At 50.6% G+C, this 19,564-nt stretch overlaps 1 protein-coding gene across 1 annotated transcript in view; it reads right to left on the reverse strand.

The window, feature by feature from the left end:
• DCLRE1A (DNA cross-link repair 1A) overlaps window positions 1-19,564 on the reverse strand; it is a 139,888-nt gene that overhangs the window by 79,914 nt on the left and 40,410 nt on the right. The window contains exon 2 of the mRNA XM_086922863.1: window positions 1,868-3,139. Coding sequence (XP_086778989.1) covers window positions 1,868-3,139 — 1,272 coding nt within the window. The remainder of the gene's footprint in view (window positions 1-1,867; window positions 3,140-19,564) is intronic.

Below are 19,564 nucleotides of genomic sequence, written 5' to 3' on the forward strand. Positions count from 1 at the left end.
GCAAATCCAACCGCAACTGTCACTGGTTGTTCTCCGATTAGTAACTAAAGCCCTAGTAAGCGTTTCCACATTTAAAAAATAAAATAAATAAAAAAAACAAATAAAAAAGGTTTTGTCCCAATTGCATTTCCTCGTTAAAATGTGCACATTCCCAGTGCAATATAAACCTATTTGGCTTCCTAAACAAAAGTTCATCAAAAAGTCAATAATAAAACTAAGATTTTCGTTTTTCCAACGTAAGTGGATTATAATTGCTTGAGAACATTAAATAATAAATCTATTGTAAATTACTACAGAGAATGCTTTTAAAAAAACAATTGCGAAAATTGCTGTTCAACATGTACTGTTCAGCTGGCTTGCTAGGGAGGCCATTTGCAGGACAACCAAAACTATGCTACGCTACTGCAAAAACAACTCTTTTACAGCGCGGTAAGTAATAATGCTGCTGACAAAGTCCAAATCACAGACCATGATTGAGAAGGGTTAGGGATTAACATAACTCAATCACAGAAAACCTGCGAAACCATAAACGTTCAAAAGTCACCTGTGATGGAATTTCTAAAAGGACAACTAACAAAATATGTACAGTCTAGAAACCTACTGTCCCGCAAAATAGTGTTAGACTATTTAGTTTTTCATTTGAGCTACTTTGTGCTTCTGGTCGTCTGAGATTAATTGTCAGGTGGCACAAAACCACGGGCCGGCTAATCAACCATCAGAGAGGTTACATACCTTTGCATGTGCTACAAAAGCTACAGATAATATTAGAGCAAAATATTGGTAATAGCTGGCTCCTTCTAATCCATCAGGCCTTGTGGTCAAAAAGACTACAGGGTGCTCAAATCTCCTGGAGTAACATTGGTAGGAGATCACTTGCAGTGAATGAAATTTAACTCCTGGAATAATCTTGCATTTGAGCTGCGTTTATACACTGGTCTGCACAAACTCAAAACAAGCACTGGCAAAATGAGTTTTATGGTGCTGCGCTCTAGGAGAAAATGTGTGGACATGGCCTGAAAGATCCATTTAACACCAGAAACAGACTTGCTGTGGAAATCAGAGAGCAAGTGTTGTTCTCTTGGTTCAGCATTGAATCGTCTAGTGGGTTAGTATCATTTACTGTTGTAGTGCGCCAATAGTATTAGGATTGTAATGTTGGTAGTGATGCATTTGTACTGCTGTAGTTCTATGGTTGCAGAGATCGTGCGGGACCAATAGTGTAACAAATCTAGATGTAACACTGTAGTTACAGTGCTGCAAGTAAAGCAAAATTCAAATATTGCAAATTTCAGTCGTTCTGTGGTGTGGGGTTTGTAGAATTACTGTTTTGTAGTATTGTGGCAGTGCTCACGCCCAACACAGGACAAAGAAGTGCCAGACCTGGAGGACAATACATTTCTTCAACAGAGAAATGATCAGCGAGTGTGAAGGGATCCAGTTGAAGGCATTAACCATAATCTACCAAGCTCTTTGTTCCCTGCAAACATGAATTCATAGCTTCCAAATTCAGTTTCCACAGACTTGCAGAGCAGCCAACCTTGCCCAAGTATAGGTACCACTTAATAGAACTGTCATAGTACTGAGCCTTTACTTTGAATGCGACCTAACTTTGGAAAGCGGCTCCTTTGGCCCAGCACAAAACTTGGCTATATCTTCAATATACATTAAGATTCTGCTCATATCAGTTGTGTCCTTACAGCCCCAAGAAGCATCAGTATACATGTGTTTTAGTATAAACATAACAGTACGTTGAGTGTATAGAGACATGCATAGCGTTAGTTTTGACGGAAATGGCCAAAGCCACAAAGCTTAAAACTTCGAGCTGTGGTACAGAACAATGTGCAGATTAAATCCCATGCCATTTTACCTGGTATCTTCTTGTAGAACGGACATTGTTTCTTTCCTTTCTCCCCCTCAATGGCATCAGATTCCCGGAACCTCTTTGGCCACCCCCCTTGCTGCCCACCTCCTGGTGGCTTTGCACGGCCTCCATTGGTCTGAGGAGGCCCTAGCAGCGGGTCGGAGTCTCCCACAGACCCCCCGGCCTTGCGCTTCTTCTGGCCTCGCCAGCTGTCGTTGGGGGTCCCTGCCGCTGGGCTGCCTGGCGCTTTCTGAGAGAGGCTCCTTCCCGGCACCTTCTCATCCTTGGCTTTGGGTTTCAGCCCAAAGAAGACCCCAATGTCCGTCTGCGTCAGAGTCTTGGACAGAACGGCGGCGGCACTGACGGCGGGCACACAGACCGAAGGCACTTTATTTTGGGGGGAGCTGAAAAGACGTGGAGACTCTCTTGATTGAGTTAAAGGCGCAAACTCTTCTTTTACGCAAACAGGCTCAGAAACTGCAAACGCTCCCCCAAATCCGACTGGGCTGCTACTTTCCTCCTGTTTGAAGCCGAAGGAGCCCCTCTGCTCGCGGAAGGCGCTGCTGCTGGCCCGGGTCTGGACAGGCATCTCCTCCAGGGGCAGAAACGAGGCGCTGCTGGGCAGGTCTGAAAGAAGCTGACTGGCGGTATCCGGCCCTTGAGTGTCCCAGTCCCCCTCATCAGACACAGGTGAGCTGAATCCTGTCCAATCAGCTTCCTCCTTGATGGTCACGCGCTCGGAGGGCAGTGATGGAGGACAGGTGCGCGGGGACACGCGGTGAGAGGTTTGGCTGAATGCGGTTTCTTGGGTTCCTCTGTTTATAGCACTTACAGGCTTCTTCGCGCCGTGCCCGAGGGCACACGCCTCCTCTGCGGCGTGGTACCCATTGGCAATGCCCTGCTGTCTCGAGGAGCAGCCTGCCTCAGCTTCACTGCAGTCCTCATCCGAGGGATGAGTGTAGAATAGCCTTTTCCGTAACCGCAGAACTTTCTCGGCTGTTTCTTCTTCGTCGCTGCAGAGCGGCGAGTAGGAGATGTCTTCAGAGTCGGTAGAGGGCTGGGGCTTTTGAGTATTTAGAGAGGGTTGGGCCCAGTCTGTAGTGCCACAGTCCAGGCTGCCCGCGGCCGCTGGTAGGATGTAGTTCTGCGTCGTGTCCCTGCTGTTTGGTTCATCGGTGGCGGGCACGGTCCCTGCCCGGCTTCGTGCCAGCTGGAAATGGGTGTACCGCCTGTAGTGAGAAGGGATGGTTGAACTGCACAGCAGGCCATCCGGACACTCTGCAGAAAAGGGAAAAAAACAAGACCCATTATGAACTTTTCAGTCCTGCGCGACCCTCAGTCTAACCCCAATCAGACTCACCGCTACATAGCCTTTCCCATACCCTGCTTTCACCCCTTACTTTCCTGTCTCTTTCTATCTATCACCCTGTCCCTATGTTTCATGCAAGCCATGTAGAGGGGTTCAGCTAAGCATATATTCCATGTACCAGTAATCACCGTAATACATGCTAAGTTTGGCTAACCCTGCGACAGTAATGCTAATGTATCTGTTAATCAAAAATCAATAAAATACTTTGAAATAAAAAATAAAAAGTACAGACCCATACACGAAGGGCGGTACTTTACGATTGGCTTAGCTTTTAACTAACGTAGCACAGTAGGATTTGCAGTGGGGTCTGGCATCGGGAATTCGGAACGAAGGCAGAATGGGATGACTTGACAGAATGTGACCACCTGAAATCTGTGCTAGCGGTTTGCGTCACGGAGTAGGGATCTGTGGGACAAAAGTGTGCCAGAGGTACACTGGTGTGATATTATACATACAGCACCATGTAACAAGCACACAAATATTCTAGCCCTGATATTTTATTTGTCATGTGTGACGCCTTAAACGAGTAATAAACAGCGGCATCATTCATTCATGCTGGGATTTTCCATCCCTTAAAAGACAAACTACAAGTCCCAAAAAAGAAAACGCTGTCAAAAGAGAAGTCCAGCTTAACTTTAAGATGTCACCACCTGGAGTCAACTGGCAGTCGTGTAATGAGTGACATGTATAGCTGCTTCCTGATCATTGTGGAAATCCCAATTTGGATGCAAACAAGAGTTTACACCCAAACTGGGATTCCAAGGTTTTCAATGATTATTCGAACATTGGAATGTTGGGAGCTCCATTGAAGACAATGGAGTGCTCCCTGCTTCTACAGGCCGGTATAGGCCCGCAGATCAACATTCCAATGTTTTACAAAGGCCTCTCGGAGCTCGAGGGGATTTAAATCCCCTCGAGCTTCGAGAAACCTTTGTTTTTTTTGTTAGAACATTCTGCCTTCTAGTGGCAGAATGTTCTAATAGCCTTATAACCCTTCGTAGCAGGGCTATACCTGCTATTAAAGTCCTGTCCCTTGTTAAAGTCCCTCGCCTTCGGCCTTTAACACAGGAGCAGGCCTTTAATAGCCGGTATAGCCCGCTACGGCAGGCTATAAGACTATAATACGCTCAACTCTCTTAACATGTTCACCAGGTGAAACCGGTAGAATTAGTACACGGAAAAACTACATCGTTCTGCATTTGTTCACCTCTGAATATACACTTGCATGATTCTTTGTCTCTGTATAATGTGTGTGATGTAAAGTGCTCTGATACCCTATGCTGGTAGGAGTAGCATTACAAAGAAATTAAATCCATAGGAGAGAGGGGCTATGGAGAGATGAGGGGCACCCTTAAATGGTGTCAGGGAGGGAACCTCTGGAGGAGGAGGTCATTGGGGGCCGCCAGCCAAGATTGTTGCACTGGGCACCACCAATGCTATAACTGGCCCTGATCACTGCATTACATGTATGTCCTTCATCCTTGTTTTTTTTTTGTTTTTAATGTTTTTATTATTTCAAAATTAATACTTAACAATGACACAGCACTTCTTCCCAAAGTCATTCAAGTTGAACAGAATAGATGCAATATGCACAATGGCAGATTTACACAGCCTTTTGGCCAACAACCCTACGTAGGCAGACAGCATTGTCCAGCAAAATCAGAGGGACAGTGGGCGGGATCACACAGCTGAGTGGGCAGACAATAGAACCCAGTGTCATGTGCGGAGAAAAACCCTATTAAAGAAGAAACAGGAAGGACATCCCGTCAACCCCAAAACCAAAACAGTAGCCTTCCCCGTCAACCAATCCCAGCTGGTTCAATCTTATTCTCCGGCCTTTCAACATTCAAGCCATCCATCTCAACTTCTGCACTCCGTTCTTCTCGCTGCATGAAAGTGACATACAAACCCTAAAAGTTTTTTGGTCTACTTCAGGGGGGCAGAAGTTCACTATATACCTCCGACTGAGTGGAGCAATAAATCATGTCTTGGGACCATTGCCGCAGCGTCGGGGGAGGCCCCCTCATCCAACACAGTGCCGCTCGTCTCTTGGCTACCAGTAGCCCCCATATCAACCAATCTGCGCACCGCCTGGGCAGTGTCTTGGTATATCCCAAGAGCGCCAACAGTGGGTCTAGTGTGAGACTCAGGTTGACCACTCTACTCAACTCCTCAAACACACGTTTCCAATAAGCATGGACTCCGGAACACATCCACACCAAGTGTATAAAATCTGTAACTGGCGCATCACACCTCTCGCACTTTGCAGTGTCACGTAAGCCATACCTACACAGCCGTTCAGGAGTATAGTAGATCCTGTTCGAAAACTTAAAATGCACTAACCTATGCCGCCCATGTAGGGACACTTTCCTAGTGTTAATGCAGCAATAAAACCACTTGTCATCTTCTAGTTGTACTTCCAGGTCTCGTTGCCATGCAAATCTAGCCGCTGGGTATTTGTGAGATCTATGCGACATCGCAATACTATAAATAGATGTAATAAGCTTGCGAGGCGAAGCGCTTTTGATAACATGCGTCAGCTCGAGTATCTCCGCAGGCTCTTCCATGCTGTCGCTCAATTGTGCTCTAAGCGCCCTACGGACTCTATGAAATTAGAATTTAGTCAACAAAGAGGGTTCCTCCATATCGCCCCTCATCTGCTCCAGCGTGCAGGCAACTCCTTTACGAAACAGATCCCCAGCCACCATAAATCTGTAAGTCACGCAATGCCTGTATAACACCCCTTTCAGTGCAGGGTCCGATCCATCTCATCCACTCTACTGGCATAACCGGGGAGTACAGCATTGCACCCGCCTGATTGCTTAATAGGCAATTCCACGCATGCCGGGTAGTATTTAACAAATCTATAATGCCCGTCCTACGATCCACGGGCTCCATATTAGTAGCGGGTAGCGGGATTGTCTCAGAGAAAAACCTCTCTAGTCGCAAATAGGGGACATCAGCAGCGCCGTGTATCCAGCTGTGCAGCTGCGCTCCCAGAGCCGCTCGGTAGTATAATTCGAAGTCGGGCGCACCCAGTCCACCTAAATTATATGGCACACTAGCACTTCCCACTTCTCCCTAGCGTGCCTTCCACCCCATGCCAACTTTAACATCAATTGCCTCAATTTATGAAAGAATACTCGTGGCAGTACCAGCGGGATATTTGTGAAGAAAAACAGAGTCGGGGCAGCACCACTATTTTCATTACAGAAATTCGCCCCGTCAGGAACAATGGCAGACGGCACCACAAGTCGACTTCATCTTCTAACCTAGATATGGTTGTGCCATAATTTTCCCTAATTACTATATCCGCATCAGTGTGCAGTCTCACTCCTAAATACCTCACAGAATCCGTAGTCCACAGCAATGGGTATTCCATTTCAAATTCTGTGGTTATCGGTGTCAATGGGAACACTAGAGATTTACCCCAGTTCACCCGAAGACCAGACAATGCCCCAAATCGAATCACCTCCCTGATGACTGTAGCTAAGTTATTCTCCAGGTCCCTTACGCACAACAGAGTATCATCTGCGTATGTGGACACCACTATTCTGTACGTTTGGAATCAGATACCTTAATTCCCGTGATATTCCCCCAACGCGCAAGCCAAAGGCTCAGCCACTAGAGCGTACAGCAGTGGTGACAGCGGGCAGCCCTGCCTAGTACCTCTGGATATATTAAAGGGGGCCGTGACCATATCGCCAATTCGCATCCTGGCCGTTGGCTTATGATAGTGTCCTTAGCATTTGTAGAAAAAACGCCCCCAGCCCCATTCTCTGCAACGTCCGCATAAAAAAGACCATTCAACAGAGTCGAACGCTTTTTCCATATCAAGGAATACTGCTACCGCCTTTGTGTCTGGTCGGGTATGCTGCATCACTCCAAAGACTGTACTGAGATTATATGTTAAATTCCTGGACGGGATAAATCCCGCCTGCTCGGGCGCAACCAAGAGGTGTGCCATCAGAGCCAGCCTAGTCGCCATAACCTTGGCGAATATTTTAGCGTCCACGTTAAGGAGTGACAACGGACGGAAATGAACCAACTCATCCAATGGTTTACCCGTCTTTAGAATAGCCACAGCATTTCCTCCCGCATAGTCGGGGGCATCGTACCCCTTTGACACATGTCATCAAATAGGGATACAAGGTGCAGGAGCAATTGTTCTAGAAAGGTCTTATAAAAGGCAACTATCAAATTATCCAACCCTGGCGCACTATTCGCCCTCATGCTACCCACTGCTTCAATTATCTCATCTCTTTCTATTGGGTGCATTAACACCTTCCTGTGCGCATTTGGGAGAAATGGAAGCTGAATATGCTCTAGATACTCCATAATTTGTTCATCAGTTCCCGTCGAGTGCGAATTGTATAATTCCGTATAATATTGACGAAAGCGCTCAGCCACCTCCGCTTCTTCTGCCAATAGCTCCCCGCTATCCGACTTAATCTGAGTGACTAGCGTTTTGCCTCTTCTAGCCTTCATTAATCGGGCCAAAACAGAACCCGGCCGTTCCCCCTCTCAGTACACACGCGCAGTAGCGTACTTGCCTAGATGTTTCACCTCGCTATCCGCTGCCGTATGATTCCGTCAGCGCTACTATCATTTCCTCGTCTATTAGCTCACTGCCTCCTGCCAGTCGCTGCCGCTCTAGCTCTGTTAGTTTTGCCTCAAGATCCGTCAGAGTCTTGCGCAGCGTTCTGAGGACCCCAGAATGTTTAGCCATGGCCACCCCTCTTATGTAAACCTTAAATGCCTCCCATAGAGTTTGAACATCTTCAACAGTGCCAGAATTGGTATCAAAGAAGGTGTCAATGGCTTCTGCTATCTCCTCCCTGAACACCTGGAGTAAGGGGGGAATCTCCACGTAAATGGCGGCAGCCGCCTACCTGGGATCACTAACACCATCAATAGCAGGGAATGATCCAAGAGCATGCGTGGTAGCACTGTGCAGTGCCAGTAACAGCGCAATGGTAACCATCCAATAGTCAATCCTAGTATGTATATTGTGGTATGCAGAGTAGTGCGTGTAGCCCCCCCTCTCTGCATTCCTCACACACATCCAAACATACCAAAACCTCATCAAGCTTCCTGGCAGGCGCCGACGGGCACCTAAGAGGTCCTGCAGATTTATCCCTGTCCGGGTCTCTGACTAGGTTAAAGTCTCCTCCCCAAAGTATCTTTCCTTCCCCCAACTGGGCTACTATTGCAGCGATATCTCTAAAGAATTCTGGGTAGTTAAAATTCAGGCCATGGACGTTAATTATGAGTAAGTCTACCCCCCTGCCCACACATCTGGAGATGACATATCTACCTTCCGGGTCCCCCCTAAGGTGTGTGAGTGTGAGCGAGGACCTGGGGTTAACCCAGTTCAGGACAACCCTAGCGTGCGTGGTAAAACCGGCCGAGTTGACCTTACCCGCCAGCCCCCTATATTGTAAGATAGGACTCAATTGAGGAAGATGAGTCTCCTGCAGCAGGGCCAAATCAACCTGCTGCCTGTTAAGGTAGCTCAAAACTTTCCTGAGTTTCCGGTAATCATTGAGTCCCCTAACATTCCAGGTTAAGGCTCTTATTTCCCCGCCCGATCCTCATGTAGTGTATCTGCCATTCGTAATATGTAGTGTGTATGAAGAAAACCAAGAACTATGGGACTTAAACGCACCATGCAGCACCCCCCCCCCCATCAAACATCCAAACCGTACCCTCCCCTGCAACTCAACCGCCCCTTTCACCCCTCCACCCACAGCAGATCGCCCCCAATTTGGCCGCATGTACAACAGTCTTCCAACCCTTACATTACCCATGAATCCTACAGTGCAAAAGAAAACAACAAAAGTGCCAGGCACACGTGGGCAGAGGTAGCTCTTCGCTTCCATCTTAAAGATGCGATAACAACAACCGTAATTTGACCCCAGCCCCCCCTTGCCACACAATAACATTTACAGCTGAGGCTATAAGGCTTCCCGCCCCATCTAACAAGCATCCCCGACTTATCTCAGTCTGCAAGACATAGTCCGCTCTTCGAGTATCGTCTCCAATAAGTCTAATCACAGGCCGCCTCGTGCAGTCCACCAATATACTGCAGGCCACCCCGCAACCCTTCAATAAAGAGACTGAGTCCTAGCTGTCGAGATACATAATTCACCTCATTTCCCGTCCACTTGAACAGCCCGATATTTCAAAAGCTGTCAACATGAAGCTCAGTCTTGTTCGTCCAGCATGGCACCCTCCATTCCCTCGTGCTGTGGGCGCGGCGGACTGGACCTCCGGTCCCTGGCCCAGGTCTTGATAGCCTGCTGCAGAATCTTGGGGTCTGTGAATATGTGTGACTTCCCCGGTCTATTCACTCGAAGCCTTGCAGGGTATAACATAGTGTAGTCCACACCCAATTCGCGCAATTGCTTCTTGAGGGGTACAAAATGTCTACGGGCCTCCTGTACCCGGGCTGTAAAGTCAGGAAATAAGGAGAGTTCAGAGCCCTCGTACTTCAATATCTTCTTTTCCCTGGCCACTCGCAGGGCAGCGTCTCTATCTGGATAGTTGATCAGCTTCCCAATAATTGGGCGTGAAAAAGCGCCCGGCGGAGGGCTAGGACCCAGGGCCTTGTGTGCCCTCTCCACAACGAACAATGCAGAGAAGACCCCTTCTCCCAACAAAGACACAAGCAATTTCTCCATGAATAACTCCGTATTACCCGTGGCTGTCGTTTCCGGAAGGCTCACTAGTCGCAAGTTACAGCACCGAGAACACGCTTCCATGTCCTCTGTCTTATCCTGCAGAACTCAAATGACTTTCCCCAGATGCTTGTGATCCGCGTCTAGGGTGGTGTGGGCCTCCCCCACCTCCGTGAGGCGCCTCTCAGACATATCTAGATGTTCAGCGTGCTTATCCAGGCGTTCCACCATTCTATCCATCCTAAACAACATGGCATCCATTTTACCGCCCAGCGCAGTGATGCCGCTCTGTAAGGATTGTTCCATGGACTTCAGGATGGAGCCGATGTCTTCTTCTGCATCCTCCTGCACAGGTGCCAGGGCCCAGGTCCTGCGACTTAGATCGCCATTGTTTGAAGGTCAATTTAGATTGGGTCTTATCCCCCTACCCATACTTGCTGCGTGAGTACTCTCCAGGCTATCTGAACTGCTTCAAAGACAACTCTTTTGATGACCGCCGGCTAAGAGAAAATCCCGGGGCAGGGCAGGGACCACCTGCGTAGTCCGCCACTTTTAATTCGCAATTACAGTAAGTCTGCAGGTCCCCAATGCTTTCTAGGCGCTTCACCGCAATCACCTCCATTGCGCACAAGCCAGCAGGTCCTCCCGAGTCCAGCAGCCCAGCCCAGCAATAGGCCCAATCCTTCAGCCAGAGTTCCAGACCCAAGGTCAACCGGGCTCACCTCCACCTCCACTCTGTGGAAACTCTTGCCTGGCTATACCAATCGTTGAGAGTGCTTATGATAGTCCCCTGGGATATAATTAGCCCATTCCATTTATTGATTCTCTGGGGCAGCCGTGTGTGTAATAGTCGGGTTCAAAGTCTCTTCGCTACTTTGTGCCCTAGAAGTCCCCCGCCGCGCCTCTCCTGCAGTCCTCCACTCTAATGCCTACTGGCGCCGGATTCTTACCAGCCTGATGCCCAGAAATCTTTCTATTAGTGCCCTCCCACGCCGTGGTGGCAACAAGTAAGCAAAAGGGACGGTGATGGACAGAGTTTCTGAATTAAGCAGAATACTCTCACCAAGTCAAGAGATCAGGGCTTGATCCAACACCGTTTTTTAGCTCACTGCACCATCCCAGCTCAGAACCTGGCTATATGCAAATTAGTCTGTCCCTGGCCCAGTGCATCATGGGAACAGGGCAGACCAAACTACCAAGCCAATTCTTTCACTGGAAAGGAAACAAGCTTCTGGGGACCGGTTTCTGGCATTACAGCTGTCTTCGGCCCGGCTTGCTTGAATCCTGTTGGTGCAATGAGCACGGGACTCACGTCTGAGTATACCCTTCCACGCTTATGGTGGACAAAACAATTAAGCAAAAGGGGGTGATGATGGACAGAGTTTCTGAATTAAGCAGAATACTCTCACCCAGTCAAGAGATCAGGGCTTGATCCAACACCGCTTTTTAGCTCACTGCACCATCCCAACTCAGAACCTGGCTATATGCAAATTAGTCTGTCCCTGGCCCAGTGCATCATGGGAACAGGGCAGACCAAACTACCAAGCCAATTCTTTCACTGGAAAGGAAACAAGCTTCCGTGGACCGGTTTCTGGCATTACAGCCATCCATCACCAACCCCTTTTGTACCGCTTTTGGCCGCCATAAGTGTGGCAGGTTATACTCAGACGTGAGTCCCTTGCTCACTTTGCCACTGGATTCAAGCAAGCCGGGCTGAAGAAGGCTGGAATGCCAGAAACCGGTCCTCGAAGCTGTTTCCGGTCCAGGGAAGGCATGGCTTGGCAGTTCGGGCTGCACTGTTCCCATGAGGCACAGGGTCAGGCTGATTTGCATATAGCCATGTCTGAACTGGGGTGGCAGAGTGGGCTAAAGAACAGTGATGGATTAAACCCAGATCTCTTGACTGGGTGTGAGTGTCTGATTGATTCAGAAGCTCCGTCCATCACCAACCCCTTTTGTACCGCGGTAGTAACAAGGGCATCCAGGGCGTCACCGCTGTCCGTGCTGGGCCGCCATCGCCGTCTCCTCCTTTATTGCGCTCAGCACTCACCGCGCTGCGGCCGTTGCGTTCTTCCTCCTCCGTGGCCGCTGTCAGTCTCTGCAGCCTTTTATATGTCCCGGTCTGCCCCGGAGCCGACGCAGCCACCCGCTCTGCCCGATCTCTGCCGCACCGCCTCCTCCGGCTTCCGATATCCTCTTAGGGCCGCACGTCACATCACGTAGCCCGGCCGCCCAGGCTACCGTTGGTCGGGGATTCGCGGCCTGGCCGCGGCGTTTCTCCTAGACTCCTTCCGCCTCCTGGGGGTTGCGGCAATCACTGGACCAGGACAACACAGCGCCCCCGAGTCCTCAACAAAGCCTCGGGAGCACTAGCACAGCTATAAAGTGCCTTAGATGTAGGATAAGTCATCAGATCTTGTGTTGGCTCGCAGGAGCCTCTCGACTAGGCGGCTATCGTGCCTCCGAGCAAGCTCCGCCCCATGTCCCTCATCCTTGTTATAAGTTTTGAGGTGAATCCCACCTCCTCAAGAACGGAAATTCCAGTAATGACGCCACTACTCTCAGCTTAGTAGGGAGCCATAAAGGCTATCATTCCAGGCATTCCTCCAGCTTTCTCCTGTCTCGCACTGAGACAAGGATGTCAGCAAGAGTGAGGTTTCTAATGCCTTTGGACCTCCCTCGTTATCTCCGGTGCTCTTTACCTTCTGCGCTTGGTACTGAAGGAGTCTCAGGGGAAGTTTTGGATTGATCCCAAATGGGGTTTTTTACTCAGCAGTATGTTGTAGTGTTTTTAAGTCTTGCAGTGAAAGAAGAGTTCTTGTGCCGTCCATGCTATGGAGCTGCACTCCTTTGGCTGACAGCTGGCGAGGAAAGAACTTTAGGAGTGGCCCTATTTGGTTTTGCACATGCGTGAATTTTCGGGTCGAGTGATGATGAAGTGCTGGTGAGAAGACGTCTGCGTATTTACATTGCTATAGTGTGGCAAATGCAAATTGTGATTGGTTTTTGCATATTTCTTGCCATTATCACATCTTTGGCGAAGACAATGGGAAGGCATGAACAAACAAGCATGGGTGCAGAGTTTGGAACCTACAATACCTCCCTTTATACTGGTGTCTACTTACTACCTATTGAGCTTTAGAAAGATCATCTGTTTCAGCAGAGTTTGTAACAGTGTAACTGGGACTCTAGAATGCCAAGGCGTTAACTATCAAAACAAGACTACTAACCTTTAGAGGTTTGTTGTAAGCAGTAAAATCTGCTTCACTAAATATTTTTCACTTTGCATAGAATAACTCAACAGATTCTCAAGAATCTAGGAGGTAGCCAGTGGATCACATGATGGTAGACACTGGACAATTCAATGTTTTGGATGGAAACCACTTGTTATGGTGTAATTTTGTGTCTATGTATCAATGTTCTGAAACTCTCTTGAAAGGTTTTGAGCTGGCAGTATTATAAAGGCATTGTCTTACCTCTGCAGCTGTATGCTTAGTACATTATAAAGAAGCTTTGCTCGCCTTTGCTGGAAAGGTGTCTATAGAGTATGAGACATTTTCAAGTGATCTTGAGGGACTGGTACAAATTTGGAACCTCCTGTGAAATGCCACCACGTTGGTAGCTGTAAGCAATGGGAGGGATTTCAGACATGATAAATGTGTCACTGTAAGCTTCCAGCATCTTAGAAGGAATTGCAGACATTGAAAGCGGCACCTCTGAGCACCGCATTGAGGAGAAGTCTCAGCAATGACAAATGTGCCACAACAGAGTTTTGGACGCATGTGTAATGGAGGCAGAAGCACAATCTGACTAAAAGGTTATGTATCGGAACAGCGACTCAGAGATCACGCTCAGCCTGTGACCTGACGTGTGTGTCACATGATGGTGTGTGGTTGCTAGGGACGCCTAAGAGATACAATCGCAAAAATGAAATTAAAAAAAACCCAAGTGGTGCGAGCGCGCAACGGGAAAAAGTGCTGTGCACGTCGCGCACGCTTGTGTGCGTAATAGCTACCTGGTGGACGGCAAGGAAGCACCTTTGAAGCAGCTACTAAATGTCTCCCCAGAGCAGCGTATGTGCTGGCTCAGGCGAGACCTAAAAAGGAACGCAATTCTAAATCGCCTTCATCAAGATCCTGATCACGGCCCACATTTCCTCTGAGGAAAAGAAGATCAAACTCTAAAAATACAGAGGCTTTGGTCTTCCTTATGACTAAAAGCTAGGGGCATTGAGGTAATGATTCAATTACTTACTAAGTAATCCTAATTACTCCTAGTCCTACTAATCCTTCTCTTAGTTGTTTAGAACTTCCTCCCTTGCATGATTGCCTTTATTTAGGCTTGGAATGTCAGGAGGAATGATGGCCCTCTACTTCACTCAGTTACAGTGGTTTCAGTACATCTTTTTCCTGGAGTTTACTTCCTCAAGGAGATAGGATTAACCTCATGAGTATTGAGTAGGATTAGGAGTAATAAAAACTACCAGTAAGTAATCAGGCCATCATCGCCCAGCCTTGGGTGTAGAACCTGGAACGACATAGTAATATCTAATCTGTAAATGCAACACCCCGTGGGGTGCATATTTACCAAGTGCTGGATTACATATAGCAGGAAATAACAGGGGAAATCATGGCCGTAGTGCAGCCATACACCTGCAAGTCACATGGGACACCTTGAGCAATACCTGGCTTTTGGGTTGTTAGAAATGGGGTCCTCTAGTTGGCAATGGTTTGCACCGTTGTCCAAGAAGGGACCCTTCTTCGCAGTCAGGGTAAGGGGGATAAACCTCTAACATAACCCCAGCTCACCCCTTGGTAGCTTAGGACAAGCAGACAGGCTTACTGGGGAGCCAGGTTCGCGTGTTTGCATGAGCTCAGGATTCTGTGATTTTGGACAAATTACTTAACCTCCCCGTGCCTATAAAAACAAGGCTAAATCAGGTAGTAAAATAAACAAGAGCCGTTCCGAAAAGCGGAAGTTCGGCAGCGTCACACCTGTTGTGGGGCGGGACTTCCGCCTTGTGCGAGAAGCCGGAGCCCATGGCCGAGAGGAGCAGTGGTGAAGCGGGGCTCCCATGCCTGAAATAGAGCCCCGCAGTGGCTGCAGACGTAAGGAGGGCAGCCGATGCACATGCGGCGCTCCCATGAGCGAAGGAAGCCCTGCGTGTGCCAGGTGATGCAGAGATGACACCAGCGCAGCGACAAGAGCCCGGTGAGGTAAGGTGTGGGGGTGGGTGTGGGGGGTGGTGTGTGTGTGTGCGCGCGCAAGAGTTGGCAGGAGGCTGACTTGCCTTAGAAGCGGGACAGGAGATGTGCACGGCGCGTGGCTGTACGTGCGCACACACATGCTGAAATCGCAGACGGCCCTGCGCGTGCCCATCCCCTGTCCCACTTCCAGAGCAAGTCGCTAACAATAGAGGCTTCGCGGGGGGGCGTGGCCAACAGCATGGCCGACTAGACGTGCCTCGCCGGAGCTCTGGCCGAGTTGCCCCATCATCCGACTTAAATCCTTGACATCGAGCTTAAAGACCTACCAGCTTGAAGCTACACCTTTCCGACTGCCGGAGTGCATGCTGTCTGGGAGGTAGTGAGGCTTTTTCCGGAATTCGGCGAGCCCGGAGGCTGCATCGGAGAGAGGGAGGCCATGATGGCGGCCGAGAGGCGCGGAGGACGGCGAGATCACTGGCGCTGCGCCCGGCAAGCTGCCTGACGGAACAAGCGACAGAGCGTCCAGGGACCCCCCTCACGGTCCGGGACGGCGACATACGATTGGGAGAGCAATCGGGACCCGCACTGACTGCTCGACGGAGAACGGTCTCACCCCAAGATGGCGGCCGGCGGAGAGTGCTGAGCTGAGGGAGGCGGGCCGGGCGCTGACCTGCTGGGGTACGGAGGAGAGTTGTGGAACGAGCCGGACGGGTGTCCTGATCCCGGAGGTACGGTGGCCGTCGGAGGCTGCCTCTCCTACCCCCTCCCCCCCCACGGTGTGGCTGGTAGAGGACGGCATTGTGGCGGAGTGACACACGGCGCCCAGACTCCGAGGACCGGGGAGACGCAACAAGGGAGCCATACTGAGACAAGGTACGATTGGATTCCCCCCCGGTGGGATCTAACCAGCGGTCCGCGCCCGGCCGGCCGTCAAGCTGACGTGGGTAACGGAGGCGGAGAACTGTGTGGCCCTCTGGCACCCTTGTACTGCACGGCCCCTTCGGCGCGGACAGCCCGGGCCCCCCAAGTGGAGAGCATGGGGAAGAAGGAGCTGGTTCCCAGGAGTACGAGGCAGGGCCCCATGGACAATTTCGCGGCTCTGAGAACCTGGACGGAACAACCGGGCTCCCGCCCCGATATGGCCGTGCTGCTGGAGGCCATTCAAGCGTCCAGGACGGACATCCAGGCGTCGCGATCAGCTCTGGAGACGAAGATTGGAGAAGTGGGAGCGGAGGTGACGCTATTGCGCCAAGACTTTCGGAACTTGAACGAAAGGGTAACGGCCGCGGAGGACAAGTTGAAGGAGGACGGAGAGGCGATTACTACACTCAGAAAAGACATGGCGGAACTCCAGGCTGCACACCGTAATCTCCAATGGAAAGTGGACGATGCGGAAAACAGGTCCAGGCGCAATAACCTCCGCTTTGTGGGGTTCAGAGAAGGAATTGAGGGCAAGGACATGGCTGCCTTCCTGCTAAGTTGGCTCAAGACTACCTTCCTGACGGCGCCATTTTCTCCCTGCTTCATAATCAAGCGGGCGCACAGGGCGCTCTTGGCCAAACCCCCGGAGGGAGCGAGACCCCGGCCGGTCATCGCACGCTTCCTGAACTTTGCCGACAGGGACCTGATCCTTAGAGAAGCCAGGACTCTGGGGGAGATCCGGCTGGAGAACGCAACGATAATGATCTTCCCAGATTATAGCCAGGAGGTATCGAAACAACGCCGTTCCTACGACTCGGTGAAAGCTAAGCTGCGATCCCTACAAATCAGATACATGCTTCTCTTTCCCGCCAAGCTGAAAGTGATCTATAAAGACAAAGCGATCTTCTTTAATCATCCTGAGGAAGCATGGCAGTGGCTAGAAGAGCGCCCCATCCTGAATAGCCGAGACGTGGCTAGCCGGGAGGCAATGGACAAAACAGTGAGGAGTAAGTCACAGTGGGAATTGCCGAAGCCACAGAGACAGAGGCCGCGGAGAACCCAACACAAGGCTTCGGCGACACCATATAGAACTCGGGGGTCGGCAAGCAGGAGGGACGGCAGATCGGAGTCCCCTGATCCTGCGCCAGGCTCGCGATTTAGTGGGCTGCGGAAGGGAGTACGTTCGGAGGGAGACGACGTGGAGGAGTCGGAGGGCCCATCGTACGGGGAGGAAGACATGGAACTCTTGAGTGAATCATTACACCCGTTGGCGAAGGAGATCCGTCAGATGGAACAGGACCTGTCAGGCCACGGCCTAACCACAGACACACAAGACTCCCATTCATGAACCTTGTTCTGTGTAGCTCGGTGGAGATGGCAACTCGGCGCAAAGGAGCACGCAAGTTGGCACAGTCCCCCTCACATACTTTTCTTTCCCCAGTGTTTGATCTAACAACTGTTTAAGTTGGGGAGGGATGTGCGGGAGGGCGACTGACCTGCTCCCATTGATGGTTTGGTCCCATGTTGGGGCGCAGCTGGAAGGGGAGGGAGGTGGGGTGGGGGCGGGAGGGGAACGTTGGTGTTGTTATTGCCTCATGTTGGGGTGCTGGGAAGTTGGGGAGGAGGGGAGACAGATGTGCGTGAAGCAGCGAGTTCAAGACAGTTTACCCTTGCTACTACCCTGGCCCTGGGGTCCGGTACCCGTGAAGTGCAATGGCAAGTACACTAGCTGAACCAAGCCGGGATGGCGCCGGGGTTAAGGCGCTAACCTGGAATGTGAATGGCCTGGGTTCCAAAATTAAGAGGAGCCTGGTTACTGCCTATATTAAGCGCGTAGCACCAGACATCATTTTCCTTCAGGAAACACATTTGAGGGGGAACAGCTGTGCTTTTCTAGCACGCGGGCAATACATAGTATTGGCGCACGCTGGATACACCATGGACTCACGGGGAACAGCAATACTCATTAGGAAAACGACACCCTTCACAGTGACACGTACATGGTTGGACCCACAGGGCACATTTGCCGGGGTGCAGGGGACTTGGAGGAGGCGCAGGTACACGCTGTTGTCAGTCTATGCTCCACCCAAATTGCAAACACGAACGATGCAGGAGATCACGAACATACTACTAGACACGGCTGACACGGTACAGATTATGGGTGGGGATTTCAATGACGTGATGTGCACGACACGCGATAGATCTGGGAACCCTCACACAGCGGGTGCAGAGACTGCTTTGGCGAGTAGAATGGACACTATCGGTCTCACCGATGTGTGGCGGTGGCTTAATCCTGCGCAGGAAGCCTACTCCTTTTACTCTGGGGCCCACAAAGTCTTCTCTAGACTAGATTATATATTCACTTCGAGACAGGAACTCTCGGCGGGGGACTCGGCAGAGTACAGGGCGAGGGGTATTTCAGACCATTCCCCGCTGTTCGTACACATAGGGCGGGGAAGGGGGAGAGGACAGGCACAGTGGTATATGTCGCCATGGGATATACAAACTCCTGAGATTCTAGGGGGCATTAGAGCGGATATCAGAGTCTTTGTGGCGGAAAACGAGGGATCGGTGCAGTCCGGGGTTACACTGTGGGAAGCCATGAAAACCGTGTTGAGAGACCGCTTCCAATCCAGGGTAGGGGAGGCCAGAAGGAAACGCACTGAGGCAATAGCAAAAGAGGAGGCAAACATCTTGACCCAAGAGGCCGAATACCACAGAACGAAGGAGGAGGTACATCTCAGAATACTGCTAGACACTCAAAGGCTGTACAGGGAACTAATCACAGACGAAGCGCGTACACAGGCGCTAGCTACCCTACATCGCCTGTATGATGTCGGCGATAAATCCGGGAAACTCATGGCATGGCTGAGCAGGCGGGAGCGAGCTGCCAGGTGGGTGGATTGGATTGAGCTCCCTGGTAGGGCGCGGGCGTCCTCGGATGACACTATAGCAGATGCCTTTGCGACCTATTTCGAAGACTTCTACAGGGCTAGAGACCTAGGGGACCGCGAGGTGGTGCAGTAGTTCCTGGGTGACATGGAAGTTCCGCAGTTGACTCCCGAAGATAGCGAGGCTTTGGAAGCCGACCTGTCCTTGGATGAAATCGCGGAGGCGATGGCTGCCCTGAAACCGGGGAAATCCCCGGGACCCAATGGTTTCCCGGCGGAGTTTTTCAAGCGGACGGGGGACCTCCTTTCACGTCACTTGAAGTCGCTATATGCGGATACGTTTGACTCAGGAAGTCTCCCGCCGGACCTGGCCCTAGCTACCATAATCCCGATCCACAAGGAGGGCAAGCCCAGAGGGGACTGTTCCTCCTACCGCCCAATCTCCCTTCTGAACATTGAGACTAAAATCCTAGCCACCATTCTGGCAAGGCGCCTACGACAGGCCATAACGGACCTAGTACACCCAGACCAGTCCGGGTTCCTGCCGGACAGGGCCACTAAACTCAATCTGCGGCGCACCCACAACTGGCTCCAGGAAGTCTGTGACAGAAGTGAGCCGCACTGGTTCCTCTCCT

The sequence above is a fragment of the Lissotriton vulgaris genome, chromosome 5 (assembly GCF_964263255.1).
Source record: "Lissotriton vulgaris chromosome 5, aLisVul1.2, whole genome shotgun sequence".
Lineage (NCBI taxonomy): Eukaryota > Metazoa > Chordata > Amphibia > Caudata > Salamandridae > Lissotriton > Lissotriton vulgaris.